Source organism: Phyllobates terribilis, unplaced genomic scaffold (genome assembly GCF_046119375.1).
Source record: "Phyllobates terribilis strain yellow unplaced genomic scaffold, ASM4611937v1 Scaffold_116__1_contigs__length_5312468, whole genome shotgun sequence".
Taxonomy (NCBI): Eukaryota; Metazoa; Chordata; class Amphibia; order Anura; family Dendrobatidae; genus Phyllobates; species Phyllobates terribilis.
The window spans coordinates 2,461,986-2,487,151 of record NW_027362876.1 but is presented as its reverse complement, the minus strand read 5'-3'; the positions used below and the strand labels follow the sequence as shown (position 1 = coordinate 2,487,151).

Here is a 25,166-nt window from a genome sequence, read left to right as displayed (position 1 = left end):
TAGTGGGGATGTCAGCGGAAAGGAAGTAAAGCAGCCAGGTGGTGAAGTGGTCTAAGAAAGTGGTGGCTAGCCCTGGAGGTTGGTAAATGACGGCCAGTTGGAGGTCAGAGAGGGAATAGATGCGCACACAGTGCGCCTCAAGAGAGGGGAGTGTAACGGAGGGTGGCAGTGGGATTTGGGTGAAAGCGCAGGTATCTGACAAGAGAAAACCTATGCCTCCACCATGTTTGCCATTGGGGCGGGGAGTGTGGGAAAGGTGGAATCCACCATACGAAAGTATGGAGGATGTATGATGCCCCCATTGTGCCCCTTATGCAGTATGAATGTCCCCACACAGCGTAATGCCCCTTATGCAGTATGTATGATGCCCCCCCACACAGTATAATGTTCTCATAGTACCGCCTGATGTTCTGCAGTTAGAATAAGTCCTGAGGTTTTATAGTTTTAATAATCCCTCTGGAAAATGGTTTTGCCTTTGCCTGCTCCCCTCTATGTATACTCCTATTTACTAATGGTATGTGACCCAGCTTTTCCGTCTTGACTCCCATGCAGATTTCTCTATACTTCTCTACTCCTATTTACTAATAGTATGTCCTCCAAGTTACACCAGCTACCCCCAACTTTCATTTATGACCTTGTTTACTTAGTCTTTGACTATTCAGCATCTGTTTCAGCCCTAATCAGCTGATCAAGATGAGCACAGACCACTCCCCTCTGGTTCACAGCTGAATGCATTCTGTTACAAATATATTGCGGGCCAGGAGTCTATGTCAGACTTTAGTCTGTGGCCATTACCTTAAGTATGGCCATTAGTTGAAGTATGAGAAATAAGAATTAATCCTGAAGGTAACTGGATACTAAGTCCCAGTAAACAATGTTTGTCTTTGTTTTCACTCTCGCCCCCTTAATCCTTCACTTCTTACAACCACCCCTCATCCCTACACCTAGTAAGGAACTCTTCATCTCTCCCTCCATTCTCCCCATCCATCTCACCTCCTCCTCAGAGCTATTCCTCAACATACAGTACAGACCAAAAGTTTGGACACACCTTATCATTTAAAGATTTTTCTTTATTTTCTTGACTTTGAAAATTGTACATTCACACTGAAGGCATCAAAACTGTGAATTAACACATGTGGAATGATATACTTAACAAAAAAGTGTGAAACAACTGAAAATATGTCTTATATTCTAGGTTCTTCAAAGTAGCCACCTTTTGCTTTGATGACTGCTTTGCACACTCTTGGCATTCTCTTGATGAGCTTCAAGAGGTAGTCACCGGAAATGGTCTTCCAGCAATCTTGAAGGAGTTCCCAGAGATGCTTAGCACTTGTTGGCCTTTTTGCCTTCACTCTGCGGTCCAGCTCACCCCAAACCATCTAGATTGGGTTCAGGTCTGGTGACTGTGGAGGCCAGGTCATCTGGCGTAGCGCCCCATCACTCTCCTTTTTGGTCAAATAGCCCTTACACAGCCTGAAGGTGTGTTTGGGGTCATTGTCCTGTTGAAAAATAAATGATGGTACAACTAAACGCAAACCGGATGGAATAGCATGCCGCTGCAAGATGCTGTGGTAGCCATGCTGGTTCAGTATGCCTTCAATTTTGAATAAATCCCCAACAGTGTCACCAGCAAAGGACCCCCACACCATCACACCTCCTCCTCCATGCTTCACGGTGGGAACCAGGCATGCAGAGTCCATCCGTTCACCTTTTCTGCGTCGCACAAAGACACGGTGGTTGGAACCAAAGATCTCAAATTTGGACTCATCAGACCAAAGCACAGATTTCCACTGGTCTAATGTCCATTCATTGTGTTCTGTAGCCCAAACAAGTCTCTTCTGCTTGTTGCCTGTCCTTAGCAGTGGTTTCCTAGCAGCTATTTTACCATGAAGGCCTGCTGCACAAAGTCGCCTCTTAACAGTTGTTGAAGAGATGTGTCTGCTGCTAGAACTCTGTGTGGCATTGACCTGGTCTCTAATCTGAGCTGCTGTTAACCTGCGATTTCTGAGGCTGGTGACTCGGATAAACTTATCCTCAGAAGCAGAAGTGACTCTTGGTCTTCCTTTCCTGGGGCGGTCCTCATGTGAGCCAGTTTCTTTGTAGCGCTTGATGGTTTTTGCAACTGCACTGGGGGACACTTTCAAAGTTTTTCCCAATTTTTCGGACTGACTGACCTTCATTTCTTAAAGTAATGATGGCCACTCGTTTTTCTTTACTTAGCTGCTTTTTTCTTGCCATAATACAAATTCTAACAGTCTATTCAGTAGGAGTATCAGCTGTGTATCCACCAGACTTCTGCACAACACAACTGATTGTCCCAACCCCATTTATAAGGCAAGAAATCCCACTTATTAAACCTGACAGGGCACACCTGTGAAGTGAACACCATTTCCGGTGACTACCTCTTGAAGCTCATCAAGAGAATGCCAAGAGTGTGCAAACCAGTCATCAAAGCAAAAGGTGGCTACTTTGAAGAACCTAGAATATAAGACATATTTTCAGTTGTTTCACACTTTTTTGTTAAGTATATAATTACACATTTGTTAATTCATAGTTTTTTTGCCTTCAGTGTGAATGTACAATTTTGATAGTCAAGAAAATACAGAAAAATCTTTAAATGAGAAGGTGTGTCCAAACCTTTGGTCTGTACTGTACAATCCTTTGTCTCCAAACACAGACAGCCACCTCATGCCCTCTCCTGCTCCCACCTACTAATGCTTTCTCTGCTCCTCCTCACTGCTGGCGACATGTCTCCACATCCCGGCCCTCCTCACCACATCACATCCCTACAATCACTTCCACCTCCTACCCACAATCTATCCCAAACTCTCGTAACCTTTCTAACCTTATACCCATCCTCCCAGCCCCTGCTTCCCCAGTCCCCCTAACAGGAGCTCTATGGAACGCTCTCTCCGTCTGCAACAAACTTTCCTACATTCACGACCTCTTCATCACTAACAAGCTTTCCTTCCTCGACATCACTGAAACCTGGCTCAACACCTCTGACACGGCCTCTCCTGCTGCACTTTCGTATGGCGGATTCCACCTCTCCCATACCCCGCGCCCCACCGGCAAGCACGGTGGAGGAATAGGTTTCCTCCTCTCAGATAACTGCTCCTTCACCCATATCCCACTGCCGCCCTCAATTACTCTCCCATCTTTTGAAGTGCACTGCGTGCGCATCTACTCCCCCTCCAACTGGCTGTCATCTACCGCCCCCCAGGATCAACCACCACTTTCTTTGACCACTTCACCACTTGGCTACTTAATTTCCTCTCCGTTGACATCCCCACTATCCTCATGGGTGACTTTAACATCCCCATTGACACTTCCCTCTCAGCGGCCTCTAAGCTTCTATCCCTCACTTCCTCCTTCGGTCTAACTCAGTGGTCTTCCACACCCACCCACAAAGACTGCCACATGCTGGACCTCATCTTCACCCATCTCTGTTCCCTATCTAACCTCTGTAACTCACCTCTCCCTCTCTCTGACCACAACCTACTTACATTCTCTACCCTCTCCTCTCCAGGTCAACAATCCCCACTCCACAAACTTGCACACCCTCGCAGAAAGCTCAGACACCTTGACCTACACTCACTCTCTGAATCCCTCCTCCCTCTTACAGACATTAGTTCCTTACATGATGCAGATGTTGCTCCCACTTTATACAACACCACAACAGCTGCAGCTCTCTATTCGGTCGCCCCCCTCACACATACCAAAGCTTGCACAATCAATAGACAACCCTGGCACACCAGCCTAACTAAAGAACTGCGACGGGCCTCCAGGGTTGCCGAGGGCAGATGGAAAAAGTCCCACTCCAATGAGCACTTCATTGCATTCAAACAATCCCTCACTACCTTCAAGTCCACACTCACTGCAGCAAAACAAACATACTTCGCATCCCTCATATCCTCCCTGTCTCACAACCCCAAACAACTATTCAACACCTTCAATTCTCTCCTCCGTCCCCCAGTGCCTCCTCCCTCTCCTCTTATTTCAGCCGAAGACTTTGCCTCATTCTTCAAGCAGAAAATTGACACCATCAGACAAAGCTTTTGCCTAAAGCCCCCACAGCCCCTCCCCACACCTACTAAGCCCTCCTCCTCCAAAACCACCTACGGATAATCAACTATCCTCTTTACTCACCAAATCACACCTCACCACCTGTGAACTTGACCCAATCCCGTCCCACCTCATCCCAAACCTTACCACTATCTTCATCCCAACCCTAGCCCACCTCTTTAACCTGTCACTAACAACTGGTATCTTCCTCTCATGCTTCAAACATGCCTCAATCACACCCATCCTCAAAAAGCTCTCCCTTGACCCATCCTCTCTGACTAGCTATCGCCCCATATCACTTCTCCCCTATGCCTCAAAACTACTAGAACAACACATCCATTCTGAACTGTCCTCCCACCTCTCCTCCTGCTCTCTCTTCGACCGCCTACAATCTGGTTTCCGACCGCACCATTCTACTGAAACTGCACTGACTAAAGTCGCCAACAACCTACTAACCGCCAAATCTAAGCGACACTACTCCGTCCTCCTCCTCCTCGACCTGTCATCTGCCTTCGACACAGTGGACCATTCCCTCTTACTACAAACTCTCTCATCTCCTGGCATCACAGACTTAGCCCTATCCTGGATCTCCTCATACCTAACCGACAGGACATTCAGTGTCTCCCACTCACGCACCACCTCCTCATCTCGCCCCCTATCTGTCGGTGTCCCCCAAGGTTCAGTACTAGGACCTCTGCCCTTCTCCATCTACACCTTAGGCTTGGGACAGCTCATAGAGTCTCATGGTTTTCATTATCACCTCTATGCTGATGACACACAGATCTACCTCTCTGGACCAGATATCTCCTCCCTACTAACCAAAATCCCACAATGTCTGTCCGCTATTTCATCCGTCTTCTCTGCTAGATTTCTAAAACTTAACATGGACAAAACAGAATTCATCATCTTTCCGCCATCCCATTCACCCCCCCCAACTGACCTATCTATCAATGTCAATGGCTGTCCACTCTCCCCAGTCCCTCAAGCTCGCTGCCTTGGAGTAACCCTGGACTCTGATCTCTCCTTCAAACCACATATCCAAGCCCTTTCCACTTCCTGCCGACTCCAACTCCAAAATATCTCCCGGATCCGCACATTCCTCAACCATGAATCTGCTAAAACACTAGTGCACGCCCTCATCATCTCCCGCCTTGACTACTGCAACCTCCTGCTCTGTGGCCTCCCTTCTACCACTCTTGCACCCCTCCAATCTATCCTAAACTCTGCTGCCCGACTAATCCACCTGTCCCCCCTGCTATTCCCCGGCCTCTCCTCTCTGTCAATCTCTTCACTGGCTCCCCATTGCTCAGAGAATCCAGTTCAAAACCCTAACCATGGCATACAAAGCCATTCACAACCTGTCTCTTCCATATATCTCTGACCTAGTCTCCCGGTACATACCCGCATGCAACCTCCGATCCTCACAAGATCTCCTTCTCTACTCCCCTCTTATCTCCTCCTCCCACAATCGCATACAAGATTTCTCCCGTGCTTCCCCCCTACTCTGGAACTCTCTACCCCAACACATCAGACTCTCGTCGACCGTGGAAACCTTCAAAAGGAGCCTGAAGACCTACCTCTTCCGACAAGCCTACAACCTGCAGTAACCACCGCTGCATGACCAGCTCTACCCTCACCTAATGTATCCTCACCCATCCCTTGTACATTGTGAGCCCTCGCGGGCAGGGTCCTCGCTCCTCCTGTACCAGTCGCTGTCACATTGTGTTCAAGATTATTGTACTTGTTTTTGCTATGTATACCCCTTTTCACATGTAAAGCGCCATGGAATAAATGGCGCTATAATAATAAATAATAATAATAATGTATACATGCATGTAGGGGAGCAGGCCTTACTAGATGTCTAGTCTTTGTACAGTATTATACCGCATGAGGATGGTATCAGAGGAGTAAGATGTTTCTTGAAATCGAGATCAGTAGAGTATAGCAGACATAATGACTTTATGGAGGATCTTCTAAAATTCACTCTTGCTCATAATAACTTCTTTCTTTTTGACAGGAAGTACTTCCACCAGCTCAGGGGTACTGCGATGGGGAGCCACTGTGCCCCCTCGTATGCTAACCTATTTCTGGGCTGGTGGGAGGAAAACACAATATTCATAGATGATCATAAGTGGTGGCAACCATATCTTGGGGCTTAGTATAGATATATTGACGACATTTTTATCATCTGGTCAGGAACGAGTGAAAAGTTTCTTGAATTTGTCAGGGAACTCAATAGCCGTAGAGTGGGCCTGAGATTTATATCAGAGTTTAACCTCTTTACCCCCGAGGGTGGTTTGCACGTTAATGACCTGGCCAATTTTTACAATTCTGACCACTGTCACTTTATGAGGTAATTACTTTGGAACGCTTCAACGGATCCCCCTGATTCTGAGATTGTTTTTTCGTGACATATTGTACTTCATGATAGTGGTAAAATTTCTTCGATATCACTTGCATTTATTTGTGAAAAAAAAACGGAAATTTGGTGAAAATTTGGAAAATTTTGCAATTTTCAAAATTTAAAATGTTATGCCCTTACATCAGAGATATATGTCACACAAAATAGTTAATAAATAACATTTCATTTCCCACATGTCTACTTTACATCAGCACAGTTTTGGAACCAACATTTTTTTTATTAGGGAGCTATAAGGGTTAAAAGATGACTCATTTTTCCAACAAAATTTACAAAATCATTTTTTTAGGGACCACATCACATTTGAAGTCACTTTGAGGGGTCTTTATGACAGAAAATACCCAAAAGTGACACCATTCTAAAAACTACACCCCTCAAGGTGCTCAAAACCACATTCAAGAACTTTATTAACCTTTCAGGTGCTTCACAGGAATTTTTGGAATGTGGAAGAAAAAAATGAACATTTAACTTTTTTCACACAAATGTTACTTTAGACCCCTTTTTTTTTATTTTCGCAGAGGTAACAGGAAAAAATGGACCCCAAAATTTGTTGTGCAATTTGCCCTGAGCACGCAGATACCCCATATGTGGGGAAAAAACACTGTTTGGGCACACAGCAGAGCTCAGAAGGGAAGGAGCTCCATTTGACTTTTTGAATGTAAAATTTGCTTGAATAATTAGCAGACGCCATGTTGCGTTTGGAGAGCCCCTGATGTGCCTAAACAGTGGAAACCCCCCACAAGTGACACCATTTTGGAAACTAGACCCCTCAGGGAACTTATGTAGATGTGTGGTGAGCACCTTAAACCCCCAGGTGCTTCACAGAAATTTAGAACATTGAGCCGTAAAAATAAAATGTTCACATTTTTCCCACAAAAATGTTTTTCAGCCCCCAATTTTGCATTTTCATAAGGGTAACAGGAGAAATTGCACCATGCAATTTGTTGTACAATTCCTCCTGAGCACGCAGATACCGCCATCTGACTTTTTGAATGTAAAATTTACTTGAATACTTAGCGGATGTAACGGGTCTGGGAGGCGGAACCTCTGGGCTACTATACAAGGGAGCGGTCCTTGTAAGGGAGCGGGTGGCGACCAGGCAGGCAGTCACAGCAGGTGACCGGGACAGTCTCTGGGTGTACGGGCAGGAGGTCACGGCAAGTGATCAGGGCAGTCTCTGGAAGAACGGGCTGGAGGTCACGGCAAGTGACCGGGGCAGTCTCTGGAAAAAGGGTAGGTACGACCTGTGATGACTGAACCTCCAGGTAGGCTAGCAAGGCAGATGGAGGATGTGTGCTCCCAGGTGAGCAAGCGAGAGTCTCTGGAATAGCAGGTGGTCACAGCACGTGACGGCGGAGCCTCCAGGTAGGCAAGCAGGCAGGTAGCGGAGAAGCGCTCCCAGGTGAGCGGGCAAGAGTCTCTGGAATAGCTGGTGGTCCCAGTACGTGACAGCGGAGCCCCCGGGCAGGCAAGCAGGCAGGTAGCGGAGAAGCGCTCCCAGGTGAGCGGGCAAGAGTCTGGAATAGCTGGTGGTCACAGCACGTGACAGCGGAGCCTCCGGGCAGGCAAGCAGGCAGGTAGCGGAGAAGCGCTCCCAGGTGAGCGGGCAAGCTGGTCCATAGACAGACTGACCGGAGTTGTAAGGCAGACCGTCGGACCTCAGGCAAGCAGGCAGGTAGCTGATGTGCGCTCCCAGGTGAGCGGGCAAGTTGGTCCTTAGACAGACTGACCGGAGTTGTAAGGCAGACCGTCGGACCTCAGGCAAGCAGGCAGGTAGCTGATGTGCGCTCCCAGGTGAGCGGGCAAGTTGGTCTTTAGACAGACTGACCGGAGTTGTAAGGCAGACCGTCGGACCTCAGGCAGGCAGGCAGGTAACAGGAAATCAGGCAGGATTAGGACAGCAAGCTGGCAGGAATCTGGCAGGTAACTGGCAGGTAACTGGCAACGGGACCTGAGGGCTGAAGCAGAGTAGAACGGTGCAACAACATTGCTCGGGCACCTCCATTTTGGAGGAGGTGCCTTATATATGGTAAAGTCCTCCGGCCATTGGCCGGGGACTCCTTAGGACGGCGCGCGCGGCCCCTTTAAGAGGGAGGGAGGGCGCGCGCGCGCGCCCTAAGCACAGTGGCCGGGAAGGAGCGCGCGCTGCCAGCAGAGCGGGAGAGGGACGCCGGGCACGGAGCAGAGCGGTGAGGGGAACAGCGTCCCTGCCTAGCAGAGGGCAGGGATGCCGGCACTACAGCGGATGTGCCCCTGATGTGCCTAAGCAGTGGAAAAAACCCACAAGTGACACCATTTTGGAAACTAGACCCCTCAGGGAACTCATCTAGATGTGTGGTGAGCAACCTGAACCCCCAAGTGCTTTGGAGAAGTTTATAACATGGAGCTGTGAAAATAAAAAAAATCTAACTTTTTCCACAAAAATGTTTTAGCCCCAATTTTTTTATTTTCACAAGGGTAAGAGGAGAAAGTGGACCCCAAAAACTGTTGTGCAATTTCTCCTGAGTACGCCAATACCCCATAGGTGGGGAAAATACAGTGTTTGGGCGCATGGCAAAGTTCAGAAGGGAAGGAGCATTGTGTGACTTTTTGAACGCAAAATGGCTGGAATTGAGAGCGGACGCCATGTCACATTTGGAGAGCCCCTGATGTGCCTAAACAGTGGAAACCCCCCCCCACACGTGACCCCATTTTGGAAACTACGCCCAAAGGATTTTATCAAGGGGTATAGTGAACATTTTGAACCCAGAGGTACGACACAGAATTTGACAACATTAGGTCATCATATTGAATAAGTTGTCATTAGTCTTGAGCGCAAGTGCTCGCTACTTGAGTCTACATCAGGTACACGGGTATGCACCATGTATCGTGCGTGCTCGAGTGACATGCTCGAGTCCCTGCTCGCATGTTTCATGGTTATTAGACACCCCAAAAAAAACATGCGGGGATCGCCCGTGCATAGCAGGCAATCCCCGCAAGGTTTTTTGGCCATGAAGCATATGGGGCAGAGACTCGAGCATGTCACTTGAGCACTCGCGATACTCAGTGCATACCCGAGCTCCCGATGCAAACTCAAGTAGCGAGCACTTGTGCTTAACACTAGTCGCCATATCGTCATCTTTTTTTTTTAACTTTTGAAAAAAATCCCTAGCCCAACCCTAGAGTTTATTTTTTACGCCGTTCCTCGTGCAGTATAAGTGATTAGACGACTTTATTCTTCGGGTCGGTGCGATTACAGAGATACCAGAATCATATCGGGTTTTTATGATTGACAGCTGTCACACACTAAAAGACGCATCTTTTGGTAAAATCTAGTTTTTGCATCACCATATTTTGAGAGCTATAATTTTTCCATATTTTGGCCAACAGTCATGTGACAGCTTGTTTTTTGGGGGATGATTTGATGTTTTTATTGGTACCATTTTCAGGCACTTGACAATTTTTGATCGCTTTCTATTCCGATTTTTGGGAGGCAGAATAAACAAAACACAGCAATTCCAGAATTTTTTTTATGTTTTTTTTTTTTTTATGCTGTTCCGCGTGTGGTAAAATTGATAAGGCAGCTTTATTCTTCGGGTCAGTACGTTTACAGCGGTACCACATTTATATTGTTTTTCTATGTTTTGGCGCTTTTACACAATAAAAGCTATTTTATAGAAAAAAATATTTTTTTGCATCGCAGAGCTATAACTTTTTTTTATTTTTCGGCTGATGGAGCTGTATGGCAGTTTGTTTTTTGCGGGAAAAGATGACGTTTTCAGCAGTACCATTTTTATTTATATTCGTCTTTTTGATCGCGTGTTATTTCATTTTTTGTTTGGCGGTATGATGATAAAGCATTGTTTTTTGCTTTTTTTTTTTTTTTTTTTTTTTTTTACCGTGCTCACTGAAGGGGTTAAGTAGTGGGACAGTTTTATACGTCAGGTCGTTCCGGACGCGGCGATACTAAATATGTGTACTTTTATTGTTTTGTTTTTTTTTCCATAATATTTATTAATGGGTACATTATATTTTTATTTTTGGTGGATTATTTTTTTTATAATATTTTTACAATAATTTTTTTTTTTTTTTTTTTCCATTTTTTAACACTTTGTGGACTTTTATTCTGTGTCCCACTCTGGGACTTTCACTTTTTTTATTCTGATTGCCTGTATAGCACAGGAATGCAGCACCATTCCTGTGTTGTACAGGCTGTCAGTGCTGCACAGGGAGAAGATTCTTTTGTCATGCACTGCGCATGACCAAAGAATCTTCCTGCTGTCTGGTGACCCGGATGTTGTCATGACGACATCGGGTCGTCATGGCAACATCCGGGAAGCCGCGGCAGACAGCGCTGGAGGCCGGAAGAGGAGATGAGTATCCGATTGACTTCGATCGCAGCATTGAGGGGGTTAATGTGCCGGAAACGGTGCGGGACCACTCCCTGCACATAGTACCAGGTGTCAGCTGTGACAATCAGCTGACACCCGTCGGCGATCGCCCCGCACCGCTTGTGTGCGGGCGCGATTGCCGTATGACCTAATAGTACGTCATTGGTCTAATAGGCCCAGGTCACCAAGACGTACTATTAGGTCATACGTCAGAAAGGGGTTAAATATTACCAGTTGCCTTTCCTGGATGTACTAATCAAGAATGAAGGGGATGGGACCCTAGGGACACTCATCTACCATAAACCTAGAAGCACTAATAAACTATTGTAGTGGGATAGTCACCACCCCATCCTCCTTTAAAAAAGCCATATCCAAGGGCCAATTTTTACGGTTGAGAAGAGACTGCTCTAATGTCACAGATTTTAATATAGACATGAACACCAGATTCATGGAAAAAGGGTACCCACAGTACATTTTGGATTTCACACGATTATTTGCAGAAAATCAGGAGAGACAGACACTCCTCTATACCTAACCAAGAGAGCAAGAAAAAGATGGGATAACACGAGTAATAGGAACTTACGAGAATCAGAGTGACCATATCTTTAATATCCTGAGAAAACCCTGGACCTGAGGGTGCTGTGGGATCTACTCCCACAATAACTTTCAGAAAGGGTCGGTCAATTAGGGACCGTTTAGTGCATAGTTTCATTTTCCAGAGGGATTATTCCAACTGTAAAACCTCAGGACTTTTATATGTGGCCACATGCACCTGTCCCCTAGATTATGTATGAACGACCAAGAGGCAGTCTAGGAGGAGGGTGGGGGAGGGGGCATTTGGGTAATTTTATGCCATGGTCAGGATACCCCAATTAGTGAGACACATGAACAGTGCACATCGAGGTGAAACCGGAAACATCTCCTTTTGCATCATTGAGATGGTTAAACCCAATGTGAGAGGAGGTGATCATAATAGATGTATCAAAAAGGAAAGAGTGGATTTCCAGACTGGTATCATGAGCCCCTAAGGGACTTGATGAGCAAATTTCCTATGCCTGTTTTGTGTGAATACATCCATATTCTGAATTACATTTTTGGATTTTATACTCTACCCATTTCTACTCAGTTCCCTGTGAATGGGGTTCACATATTGTTGTACTTCATCAAGATATCTGAGCTTCTATATCAGAATTAGCTCTTATCAGTTATATCACACACATATACTATTTAGTAATTAACAAGTGTGGTGATCATTGTATATCTCCAATTATGTAATAAGGGTCAGATTTGGCCATTTAGGAATATACTGTGGGCTCTCATCCCATATTTTATGTAGTGATAAAGTAGATCTACATGCCTATTGCATGATGGGAGGATGTGCAATACTTGTTTTTAGTCTCCCATGATGCTGATCTCAGAGACAGGACTTTTCTATATGGGAGGAATGCAATCCAGATTCAGTATGCACTCCGGCACGTCCGGACATGCACAATCGCCAAAAATTACCCTAGATGCTCTCCGGCGTGGAATGCATAACTATGGTCATGCGCAGTGAAGGATACGAGTAGCGTGGCAGCAATCAGTTTATCTGCCGTTAAACTTTATAGCACGTCACTTCCGGACATGCACACTAGGAGATGGACATTATCGGACCTCTCGCGCATGAGAAGAAGCTCAAGCTCAGTACATTATTGTAGACAGACTCCATTTTATATATCCTATGACAATTAACTTCTAGGAATGGGAATGGTTCTCCTAGTCTGGGAGGGTTTTGGATCAAGTGGGATATTTAAACATGGACACCTGGCTATTAGACGCACTATGCTGAACATCATGAATTAACATCCCTGAATCAAGTCTCCTGATGAACCTGTTGGGGAAACGCGTTGAGGCGGATTATTGAAACATTCTCTGAAGAGTACCATACCCTTTCCTTTACATATACCTTGAGACATACGTGGTCCTATTTAATGTATCAGTGTATTTTTTGAGATATATATATATACTAATCAGGGTTATCTAGGGCTTCTGAGGGACAGCCACCGGTGAGTGGGGATGCCATTGTCGTCTCTTAGGGTGCCAAACTCCGCACTTAGGCTGTAACAGCTTTGTTTAGGTACAGGATAGGGTAAGCCATTCAGCTTGTAGTTTTAAGTATGTATATTATTATTATTATTATTATTTATTATTATAGCGCCATTTATTCCATGGCGCTTTACATGTGATAGGGATATACATAACAAAAGCATTTACATAATCTTAACAAAACGAGTCAGCGACTGGTACAGGAGGAGCGAGGACCCTGCCCGCGAGGGCTCACAGTCTACGAGGGATGGGTGAGGATACAGTAGGTGAGGGTAGAGCTGGTCGTGCAGTGGTGTTTACTGCAGGTTGTAGGCTTGTCGGAAGAGGTGGGTCTTCAGGTTCCTTTTGAAGGTTTCCACGGTCGGCGAGAGTCTGATATGTTGGGGTAGAGAGTTCCAGAGTAGGGGGGAAGCACGGGAGAAATCTTGTATACGAGTGTGGGAGGAGGAGATAAGAGGGGAGTAGAGCAGGAGATCTTGTGAGGATCGGAGGTTGCGTGCAGGTAAGTACCGGGAGACTAGGTCACAGATGTATGGGGGAGACAGGTTGTGGATGGCTTTGTATGCCATGGTTAGAGTTTTGAACTGAATTCTCTGGTCAATAGGGAGCCAGTGAAGGGATTGACAGAGAGGAGAGGCCGGGGAATAGCGGGGGGACAGGTGGATTAGTCGAGCAGCAGAGTTTAGGATAGATTGGAGAGGTGCAAGAGTGTTGGAAGGGATGCCACGGAGCAGGAGGTTGCAGTAGTCGAGGCGGGATATGATGAGGGCATGCACTAGTGTTTTTGCAGAGTCTTTGCTGAGGAATGCACGGATCCGGGAGATGTTTTTGAGTTGGAGTCGGCAGGAGGTGGAAAGGGCTTGAATATGTGGCTTGAAGGAGAGATCAGAGTCCAGGGTTACCCCAAGGCAGCGAGCTTGTGGGACTGGGGAGAGTGAACAGCCATTGACGTTGATGGATAGGTCGGATGGGGGATGTGAATGAGAGGGTGGAAAGATGATGAACTCTGTTTTATCCATGTTGAGTTTTAGAAACCTGTCGGAGAAGAAGGATGAGATGGCGGACAGACATTGTGGGATTCTGGTTAGTAGGGAGGAGATATCGGGTCCAGAGAGGTAGATCTGTGTGTCGTCAGCATAGAGGTGATACTGAAAGCCGTGAGACTCTATGAGCTGTCCCAGGCCGAAGGTGTAGATGGAGAAGAGCAGGGGTCCTAGAACTGAACCTTGGGGGACACCGACAGATAGGGGGCGAGATGAGGAGGTGGTGCGTGAGTGGGAGACGCTGAATGTCCTGTCTGTTAAGTATGAGGAGATCCAAGATAGAGCCAAGTCCGTGATGCCAAGAGATGAGAGAATCTGGAGTAAGAGGGAATGGTCCACTGTGTCAAAGGCAGATGACAGGTCCAGAAGGAGGAGGATGGAGTAGTGTCGCTTGGATTTGGCATTTAGTAGGTCGTTGGTGACTTTGGTCAGGGCAGTTTCAGTCGAGTGATGCGGTCGGAAGCCAGATTGTAGACGGTCGAAGAGGGAGCAGGAGGAGAGGTGGGAGGACAGTTCAAGGTGGACATGTTGTTCTAGAAGTTTTGAGGCAAAGGGGAGAAGTGATATGGGGCGGTAGCTGGTCAGAGAGGAAGGGTCAAGGGAGGGCTTTTTGAGGATGGGTGTGATTGCGGCATGTTTGAAACATGAGGGGAAGACTCCGGTTGTTAGTGATAGATTGAAGAGGTGGGTTAGGGTTGGGATGAAGACTGAGGTGAGGTTAGTGATGAGGTGGGATGGGATTGGGTCAAGTTCGCAGGTGGTGAGGTGTGATTTGGAGAGTAAAGAGGAGACTTGACCTTCTGTAATGGTGGAGAAGTGGGGTTTGGAGGAGGATGGTTGAGTAGATATGAGGAGGGGTTGTGTGGACTTTAGGCCAGAGTTTTGTCTGATGGTGTCAATCTTCTGTTTGAAGAATGAGGCAAAGTCGTCGGCTGAGATGAGAGAAGAGGGAGGAGGTGCTGGGGGACGAAGGAGAGAGTTGAAAGTGTTAAATAGCTGTTTAGGGTTGTGAGATAGGGAGGATATGAGAGATGAGAAGTAGGTTTGTTTTGCTGTAGTGAGTGCGGACTTGAAATTAGTGAGGGATTGCTTGAATGCGATGAAGTGCTCGATGGAGTGAGACCTTTTCCATCTCCGCTCCGCAACCCTGGAGGCCCGGCGCAGTTCTTTGGTAAGTTTAGTGTGCCAGGGTTGCCTGTTGAATGTGCGAGGTGTGGTGTGTGTGAGAGGGGCGATTGAGTCTAGAGCTGCAGCTATTGTGGTGTTATATGAAGCAGCAGCAACGTCTGCATCGTGCAAGGAATTTATGTCTGTGAGAGGAAGGAGGGATTCAGAGAGAGAGTGTAGGTCAAGGTGTTTGAGATTTCTGCGAGGGTGTGTGAGTTTGTGGAGTGGGGATTGTGCACCCGGAGAGGAGAGGGTAGAGAATGTGAGGAGGTTATGGTCAGAGAGAGGGAGTGGTGAGTTAGAGAGGTTAGATAGGGAACAGAGGCGGGTGAAGATGAGGTCCAGTGTGTGGCCATCTTTGTGGGTGGGTGTGGAAGACCATTGAGTGAGTCCAAAGGAGGAGGTGAGGGATAGGAGCTTAGAGACAGACGAGTGGGGAGTGTCAGTGGGGATGTTGAAGTCACCCATTATGATAGTGGGGATGTCAGTGGAAAGGAAGTGAAGCAGCCAGGTAGTGAAATGGTCTAAGAAGGTGGTGGCTTGCCCTGGGGGTCGGTAAACGACGGCCAGTTGGAGGTTGGAGGGGGAATAGATGCGCACACAGTGCACCTCAAAAGAGGGGAGTGTAACGGAGGGTGGCAGTGGGATTTTGGTGAAAGCGCAGAGTTCCGATAGGAGGAAACCTACGCCTCCACCATGTTTGCCATTGGGGCGGGGGGTGTGGGAAAGGTGGAATATGTTGTTAGTCCAGTTTTTAGTGCATATATTTTAATTTGGGGGGCAGAGGGTTTCCCACAGTACTACCCATTAGACACACAATTTTGTGTGGCCACTATAATGCCTGTGAATTGAGAGGGCTCGGTGCGGGTCAGCAACGGGCACCCTCTCCTTCCCAATCATCAAACTTTCAGCTACAACCACATTCCTGTGACGGTAATACCATTGAATAGGATAATGAATCAGGAAGTCGAAAGCTCACTGATCCATCATTCAGCCTTCGCCTGTGAATCTGAGTCTCTGTGCACTGCAGGCACAATGATGTCACTACATTACACCTGTAGTATGGAGCCTCAGTACTCACACTGCACAGACCGGAGCAGTGCACCCAGGAACGGAGTTGGTTGAGTAGTGTGTGTGTGTTTTTTTTTCTTAATATCAGGAATTATGGTGGCATCATATTAAGTGAAGGGCTGTTGGGGCTCTCATGCAGAGTGGGCGGCTGCTGGGGGCCATTAAACTGTGTTGGGTGCTTTGATGGACTTTAATGGCCTCCATATTGAGTGCGTGTCCTCATTTTGTTTAGCAGGCTATTGTGGCCATAATACTCTATGAGGGGCTGTGGGGGCCATCCTACTGTGTGGGGCCATTATACTGTGTAGGAGCCTCATTCTGAGCTACATGGGCATACAGGAGAACAATTTCCTGGTGATGAGTCAGATAGGGAAAATTAAGTGAGAAATACAAATTTTTGGTCTACCTGGTGACTTGAATTGATATGGTGTTGTGTGCCCAAAGGAAGACATCAGATGGTACGTTCTGAAGGAAAACAAAGATATAATAGCAGTGGGAATCAGGATTCCAAGGCGAGAGCAAAACAGAGACAAAGAGCATAGAGTGGAGTAGAAAAGGAGATCTTGTGAGGATCGAAGGTTGTGTGTAGGTAAGTACCAGGAGACTAGGTCACAGATGTATGGAGGAGACAGGTTGTGGATGGCTTTGTATGTCATGGGTAGGGCTTTGTACTGGAGTCTCTGGGTAATGGGGAACCAGTGAAGGGATTGACAGAGGGGAGAGGCGAGGGAACAGGTGGATTTGTCAGGCAGCAGAGTTTAGTATAATTTGGAGAGGTGCGAGAGTGTTAGAACAGAGGCCACACAGAGCAGGAGGTTGCAGTAGTCGAGGCGGGAGATGATGAGGGTATGGACTATGGTTTTTGCAGATTATTAAGTAAGGAATGTACTGATCCGGGAAATGTGTTTGAGTTGGAGTCGGCAGGAAGTGGAAAGGGTTTGGATATGTGGTTTGAAGGAGAGATCAGAGTCCAAGGTTACCCCAGGGCAGCCAGCTTGTGGGACTATGGAGAATGAGCAGTCATTGTGGTGAGATGTGATCTTGAGAGTAGAGCGGAAAGTTGATCTTCCGTGATGGCGGAGAAGCTGGTTTTGGAGGAGGAGGACTGAGTAAATATGAGCAGGGGCTGTGGGGGTTGTCGGCCAAAGCTTTCTCTGATGTTATCAATCTTCTGCTTGAAAAATGAGGCAAAGTCTTCAGCTGAGATGATTGGAGAGGGAGGATGTGCTGGGGGATGGAGGAAAGAATTGAAAGTGTTGAATAGCTTTTTAGGGTTGTGAGACAGGGAAGCTATGAGAGATGAGAAGTATGTTTGCTTTGCTGCAGTGAGTGTGGACTTGAAAGTAGTGCCATGAAGTGCTCTTTGGAGTGGGATCTTTTCCATCTCTGCTCAGTAACTCTGGAAGCCCGCCTCAGTTCTTTAGTCAGGCTGGTGTGCCAGGGTTGCCTGTTAATTTTGTGAGCTTTGGTATGTCTGAGAGGGGAAGCCGATTTGGGAGATGCAGATATAGTGGTGTTATATAAAGCGGCAGCATCTGCATTGTGTAAGGAACTTATGTTTGCAAGAGGGAGAAGAGACTCGGAAAGTGAATGTAGATCAAGGTGTTTAAGATTTCTGCGAGGGCGTGCAGGTTTGTGGAGTGGGGATTGAGCACCTCGAGAGGAGAGGGAAGAGAATGTAAGTAGGTTGTGGTCAGAAAGAAGGAGAGGTGAGTTAGAGAGGTTAGATAGGGAACAGAGGCGGGTGAAGATGAGGTCCAGAGTGTGGACATCTTTGTGTGTGTCTGTGGAGGACCATTGAGCGAGGCCGAAAGAGGAAGTGAGAGATAGAAGCTTAAAGGCAGATGAGAGGGAAGTGTCAATGGGGATGTTGAAGTGACCCATGATGATAGTGGGGATGTCAGCGGAAGGGAAATGATATGGACGATTCCTTATCTTAGACTAACAGAGTTTAAGCAAACAATTGTCTGGAGAGGAAGCTACAGTGTCGCCAAACTGGGACATGAGTTCTCCTACGAAGAACTGAAGATGAAATGCCACAGCAATATTCATTCTCTTTAATAGTGAGCACACGTGACCGCCGAGCCGCAGCTGTAGCCGTGCTGCGGCAACATTGTGAGAGCTATTAAGGAGAATGAATATTCACTGCTCCCCACATCCATGGGCGTGGGAAGCAGCGAATATTCATTTTCTTTAGCAGCGAGCACAGTGTAATCTACAGTAGGTGGCTCCTGCCTCCTGTGCCCCGCTACGCTGCTGCTCCCCCACCAGCTACAGAAGAAGCATCCATGAAGTGTTGTGCCTGCTATCTGATGTATATCAAGTTCTTGTAAAGTAAAGTTTATTTTTGGACTTTGGTCTCCCTCATTCATCTCCATACCATCTGGTCCGGGTTATATATATATGGTTATATTTATGTTTTATATTGGGATCTGTGATTTCAGTCTACTCCACTGTGTATAGGATGTCTATAGGATAATAGAGTATAGTAAAGTTGTTATGGACGTGACTCAACCTATATTGTGCAGTGAGTCTGTTGTTCCTATAGTGACCGATTTTTCTTGTTGCTAAAACTGATCTATTTTTTTTCATGTTAAACTTTTTTTAAACCACTCTCATTAGTGCGATCATACAACATACAAGCCTCTGATCGCTCCGGTGATGCACTGTACTACTGTAGTGCCGTGTACTATCACTGCCTGTCAGTGTAATACTAACGGCCCCATACACATGAGATAAGTGTTGACTGAACGGTCATTTGGCAGACGGCTATCTCTCCAGACTCCCCCATACTCACAAATATTCCAGCTTTCCTGTGATCTGTATGAGAGAGTCGCCTCCAGACTCCTCTAGGGGAGGATTATCTACAGGAAGAACAAACGGATTAGCCTCTGAAATTCAGGATCCCAGATCCTTCTCTGCCCTGACATCATCTGTCAGGAGGCCCCCAAATACATTATATAGTCGACCTAACCCCCGAAATCAGTGCTTTCATGCAACTTTAGTCTAATGTGTATGGGGGCGTTAAAAGTTTATTGAACGCTGCCTCTGGCCCGACCTAATAGACTTTTGTACATTGCAGGCGCAGACACCATTATTAGACATTTAAGTATCGTAGTAACTAGGCGGCCCCATACTATCGAGTACTTGGGGAAGGAGGGGCATTTAGCCCAACTTTGTCAAACCTTATTAGATGCCATGTTTGCTTTTGACAGCAGCAAGTGGTTAAACTACCATGGTATCGTTGTAACTAGACGGCCCCATATTATCAAGACCTTGGGGGAGAAGGGGCTTTCAGCTAAACTCTACCAAACCTTCTGAGATGCCATGTTTGTTTTTGTCAGCAGCAAGTGGTTCGACTGCCAGGGTTTTTGTTGCAGTCACACCTGTGCCATCCCTGCGGTGTACATCTATGTCCTGATGCCCAAAAGAGGTTTTTTTGTTTTTCTTAAATGTTTAACGTATTAAAAAATAAGAAAATTTCTTTTTGCATGTTTTTTTCTTTTTACAAGATTTGTTGATACCAATTTTCTTTTGAAACATTTTAATATCTGTTTTTTTCTGGTGTTTTTCTTGCAATATAGGAAAGCCTAAGGCCAGAAATAAACCCCATAAAACACTGTACGAGGAGACTTTGGTATCTAATAATTTCTGTCCGAGGAGTTTGTGAAAACAAAAAAGGTTTTCTAAATGCCTCAAACTTATATGTGTGAATGAGACATAAGATCTAACGAGATAGAAGATTACAGACCAGGAAAGATGGGAAACATTCATATAGACGGGTGGTGATGTAGTCAGTGATGGACTCTGGCCAAATATGTTTCTAGAGCCGTAGTAGATGAAGATGAAGATGTCGTCCTCTTCATGAAGTAGTTATTTCTCATGTCACGTGTAATGAATATCTCCTGCAGTATTGCTAATGCCGATTCCAGTGTCGGTAAATGAGACGAGAATTAGCGTTATGGAAGATGAGTCTATGAGAAACGTGTTCAGCTGCAGACTCCAAGGAAGAAACTGCTTGTTGTCTGTGGCCTAAAATATATAGGTTTTATTATTAGATGTAAAGCAGAAAACTAAATACTGTAAAATAATAAATATCCTCATATGTTTCCCCTTATTATCTCCAGTAATTGTATTATTACACAGGGTTTTTATGATGTTACATCGGCTCATCTTCTTCTCATTCAGGTCTCTACAATTTCGGATCCTCTCAGATCTTTTATAGAAGAGAATTTTCCTGATTTTACCCATCAAGGATGGATATGGACAGACACAAGATGGCGGAGAGGATATTACACCTCACCCTAGAGATCCTCTTCCGTCTTACTGGAGAGGTGAGAGATTCTGATGACGTCACATTACATCATTCTTATCTATGGGAATAACAGATGGACAGAACTGGAGAGGTGAGGACTCTGGAAATGTCTGGAGTGAGATTTATTAATGTGTCTCTCCATAACCAGGATTACACAGTAGTGAAGAAGACCTCTAGTGAGCGCTGTCAGGATCCTGTGTCTGAGGGACGGGGAAGACCCCTGAGCCCAATCACGGGGTCTCCACCTCACCCCCTCATACATGAGGACATCAATGACCAGAAGATCCTAGAACTCACCTACAAGATGATTGAGCTGCTGACTGGAGAGGTGACACTGCTGGGAATACTGGGATATTATACAGTAACGCTATGAAAGGATCGGGGGGATGACTGTATCATTGTATGTGTCAGGTTCCTATAAGGTGTCAGGATCTCGCTGTCTATTTCTCCATGGAGGAGTGGGAGTATTTAGAAGGACACAAAGATCTGTACAGGGACATCATGATGGAGGTTCCCCAGCCCCTCACATCACCAGGTAATAGACAGGACTAAATACACACGGCCTATAATTATCTGTATGTAAAGAATGAATTCAGCCCCTTATGTGTTTCCTCCAGATCTATCCAGTAAGAGGACAACACCAGACAGATGTCCCCGTCCTCTTCTTCCACAGGACTGTAAACAAGAAGATCCCAATGTTCCCCCGGTTCATCAGGTAGATGGAGAGAAGGTGTCATGAGATCTCCCCTATGATGTGTAGATGGCTGTGAAGGTCTTGTGCTCAGTCTTGTTTTATCCACCAGTATTATATGGTTTATACTTGTGTAATGAGGACAGTGGAGATGGCAGGATTAGAGCTGATCATAGATGGGACTTCTCCATCTGTCTGCGACTTTTACAATATATCTTTCAGGGTGAAGAACTGTCCCATATTAATACTACAGAGACATATGTGAGGGGTGATGAGCGGTGTAAAGAGGAGATTCCTACATATGACTACCCAGGTGAGTAGTAACCACTAAATGCAGAGAGGTCATATAGTCTTCTCAGTCACCGGCTGTGGCTGCTTTATTGGTAGTGTAGTCCGGCCATATCACAAACGTGTGATCACCATTTTGCCGCTAGAGCATAACATTCGCCACCATCTGAAAATGTTCAAATGACTTTGTGAATTGGGAAAGCCCTTTTCTATAGAACTTACAACCTGGAGGATCCACCTACCCCCTGGGATTAGGAGACGCTGACCTTTACCTGCCCAGATCTGTAAACCACAAAGCCAAATGACAGCGTACGTAGAATGTGCTGACAAGTGAGAAAATCACTTGAAGAAAAATATTATGATGGGCCTGTAAGAGAAAGCAAGAGGGTAATGATGCAATAACAACATAGTTTCCTTTTATCTAAACTTTAAAATGTATTTTAAATCTAACTTCAAACAGGATTGTGATAAACTATACAGAAAACATTACATCTGTGCCATGATATATCTCTAAGCTGTGCGTGGCTGATGGCTGTAATATACATTTATTCACACCTGCAGGAGATGTGGTGGCTCCAGCCCTGGTTTCATGGATTCACTCCATGTCATAAATTCCATTATGTTTTCCATCCTAAGGAATTCAGATTACTGCACAATCTCTGAAATGGGAGCACTAATACTTTCTCTAAACTCAAGTTTAGTGTTGGAGGTCTCTCCCCAAATATACATTGTTGTTTGGGATCTAACATAGAATAAAAAAATTTCTTTTTTTTTTTTTACAGGTTGTGGTGGGATCGGCCGGCCTCACTTATGTGAGACTCATTACACCCTGGCAGTCTTTGAAAAACGTTCTCCATTGCTTTTTCCAAATGTCCGAGATCTAAATTTGACACCTCAGCTCTGCACTATTATAAAAAGTTCTCTTTGAATGTATTATATTTCTTCTTGAAACTCATCGGATAGAAAATATTGTCCCTTACGATAGTTTAGATTGCCAAGAGGTTTCACCACTAATTACTCACTTTTTACTGATGAAGACTGTTGAGTTTGATCATTTCAGTAGATGTGTTGTTGTCTATACTCACAGTTTTTGACTATAGTAGTTAGTGTCCAAAATACTCTGATTTAACCCCTTCCCGCAGCCAGTTTTGCGTTTTAATCAGGCCCCATTTTTCTAATCTAATGTGTCACTTTATGTGGTGATAACTTTGAGATTCTTCACAAAGGATAATAGGAAACAAATGGACCTTACAAATTATTTTCTAACTTCTCTTGAATCTGACAATACCCTATATACGATTGTACACTACTGTCTGGGCACATGGCAGGTTAAGAAGGGAAGGAGCGACATTTAGCTATTTGAATGCAGATCTTGCTGGAATAGTTTGCAGACACAATGTATTGGGGACACTGTTCATGGTCACCTGGCAGCTCAAAAGAAGGCTACCACAAACAGGCTTGGCGCTATCTACTTCATTTTCCAGATCCCAGGGATTACTTGGCTCATCACTTATTTAACCCCTCAACATGGATCTGGACTTAGACAGAGACCCCTAGGCTTGGGCCACGGTGTTACCTACTGTTCTGTGGAGTGAGAGGGCAAGAAGAATAGTCAGGTAGTTGGGTCAGAACCATGAGGGCAGAGAAAATACAAAATCAGAAGACACAAAAGTAGTCCGTAAACGGGCCGGGATCACAAGAGGAAACAAACACACAAGCCGGGAGCTGAGCACAGAGGACTGAACCAGAGGAGGACAAGGCTGTATCTGGCAGCTTCCGGCAATATGCTTCCAGCTTTAGTAGGGTGCGGTGCTTTCCAAATGGCTGAAATAGGGAGCAGATTACTTCAGCTGGACAACAAACACACCCATACTGCCAGACTGGATGGTACTACAGGTCCCAGGCACCCTAATCTTAGTGGCTGGACAGAGACTGCGCCACCCAGAGCTTCTGGTTCCGACGTCTCCTCCATCACCAGCGCCGCCTGCAGGATGAATAAGGCGGCTCCTGGTGAGAGAAGCAGACGTCGCAGGAGCAGATCCCAGAGGAGATGGGACGCACCATTTGCAGAAGCCCTAATATGACAAAATGTCAGAAAACCCGGGCAGTAAAAATCCCCATAAAGTGAATTCATTTTGGAAATTATAACCCTCAGTGAATTAATCTATAAAAGTTTTGATTATTTTGACTCCATAGGCACTTTCTGAAAATTAGCACTCAGTGGATGTTGGAGAGTAAAAACTGCACATTGGCCATTTTTTTTTACCAAACACATAATGCCCAGATTGTGCTCCAGGAGACGCACACCGTAAATTAAGTTGGTTCTTCTCACTATAGTAATGCCAAATACATGGAGGCTAAATGTGGTTTGGGCACACTGCAAGGCTCAGAAGGAAGGGGGAGATTTGACTTCGAAAAAGCGGATTTTGCTGGATTGGTTTATGGAAGCCATGTTGATTCTAAAGAGCCTTTGAGAATCTAATAATGTAGAATCCTCTGTTTGACTTGAGTGGGGGCTTGTTTTTTGTGAGATGAGTAGAAGTTTTCATTGGTATTATTTTTCCCTACATAACATTTTTTGATGGCTTCTTATTCTGTATTTTTGAGGCAGAATGAACAAAAAGTTGGACACCACGCTCTACTGGTTCATCCTATGAGGTTTTTTATTAGACTGTGAACTGTCATTCGGTCAATAACTTGCCATTTCTACAGACATTTTAAGTACAATTAACACAAGAATCCCACTGAAAAATACCACTTCTAAATCAATCTAAACAAACACATCCCTGGGCTACATGCTAATCCAGGGAAATGAAGAGATATATGCGCAAGTTTAAAAATCAATTTTATTAGACACAAATCTAAAAAATAGAGGAATATTTAAAATCCTCTATTTTTTTAGATTTGTGTCTAATAAAATAGATTTTTAAACTTGCGCATATATCTCTTCATTTCCCTGGATTAGCATGTAGCCCAGGGATCTGATTGTTTAGACATTTTAAGTAGAAATGTTCAAAAATATAAATTTCAAGGATATTTTATTCAAAATTAATAATTGTTTTTTTTTCTTGGCAGACGACTGTACCAGAAGATCAGATGGACAGGAGATTTTTAAATTGGATGATCTTGAGATCCCACAGGATACAATTGAACTGAATGCCATTACTCCAGATATACCATTATCCCTTCATAGCAAAGATCTGTCATCTGATTCTATGAAACAGGTCCTGTCTTCTGATTCATTACCGACTACTAAGGAAAATCAAAATAAAATGAGCATTACAAAACAAACTGCTCCTAAAGCAAATAAGTCATTTTCACATTCAGAAAATGAAAACAGTTTTACCCTCAAAAAGTCTATTCTTAAACATCAAAAAATACACACAATGTATAATAGATTTTTTTTATTCCAAATATGGAAAATGTTTTAACCAGAAATCAGTTTTTGTTAATCACCAGAGAAGTCACACAGGGGAGAAGCCTTTTTTATGTTCAGAATGTGGGAAATGTTGTAACCAGAAAATACATCTTAATAAACACCAGAGAACCCACACAGGGGAGAAGTCTTTTTCCTGTTCAGAATGTGGGAAATGTTTTTACCAGAAAACAAATCTTGTTAATCACCAGAGAACTCACACAGAGGAGAAGCCTT

The 25,166-nt window shown here is 45.2% G+C and overlaps 1 protein-coding gene across 1 annotated transcript in view; it reads left to right on the top strand.

Annotated features, from left to right (window-relative positions):
* LOC141201484 (gastrula zinc finger protein XlCGF66.1-like) overlaps positions 1–24,816 on the top strand; it is a 306,294-nt gene extending 281,478 nt beyond the window's left edge. Inside the window, exons 2-6 of the mRNA XM_073663492.1 lie at positions 20,409–20,554; positions 20,684–20,863; positions 20,947–21,070; positions 21,153–21,250; positions 24,590–24,816. Coding sequence (XP_073519593.1) covers positions 20,477–20,554; positions 20,684–20,863; positions 20,947–21,070; positions 21,153–21,250; positions 24,590–24,670 — 561 coding nt within the window. The 5' untranslated portion in view covers positions 20,409–20,476 and the 3' untranslated portion in view covers positions 24,671–24,816. The remainder of the gene's footprint in view (positions 1–20,408; positions 20,555–20,683; positions 20,864–20,946; positions 21,071–21,152; positions 21,251–24,589) is intronic.
* Positions 24,817–25,166: the final 350 nt, after the last annotated feature.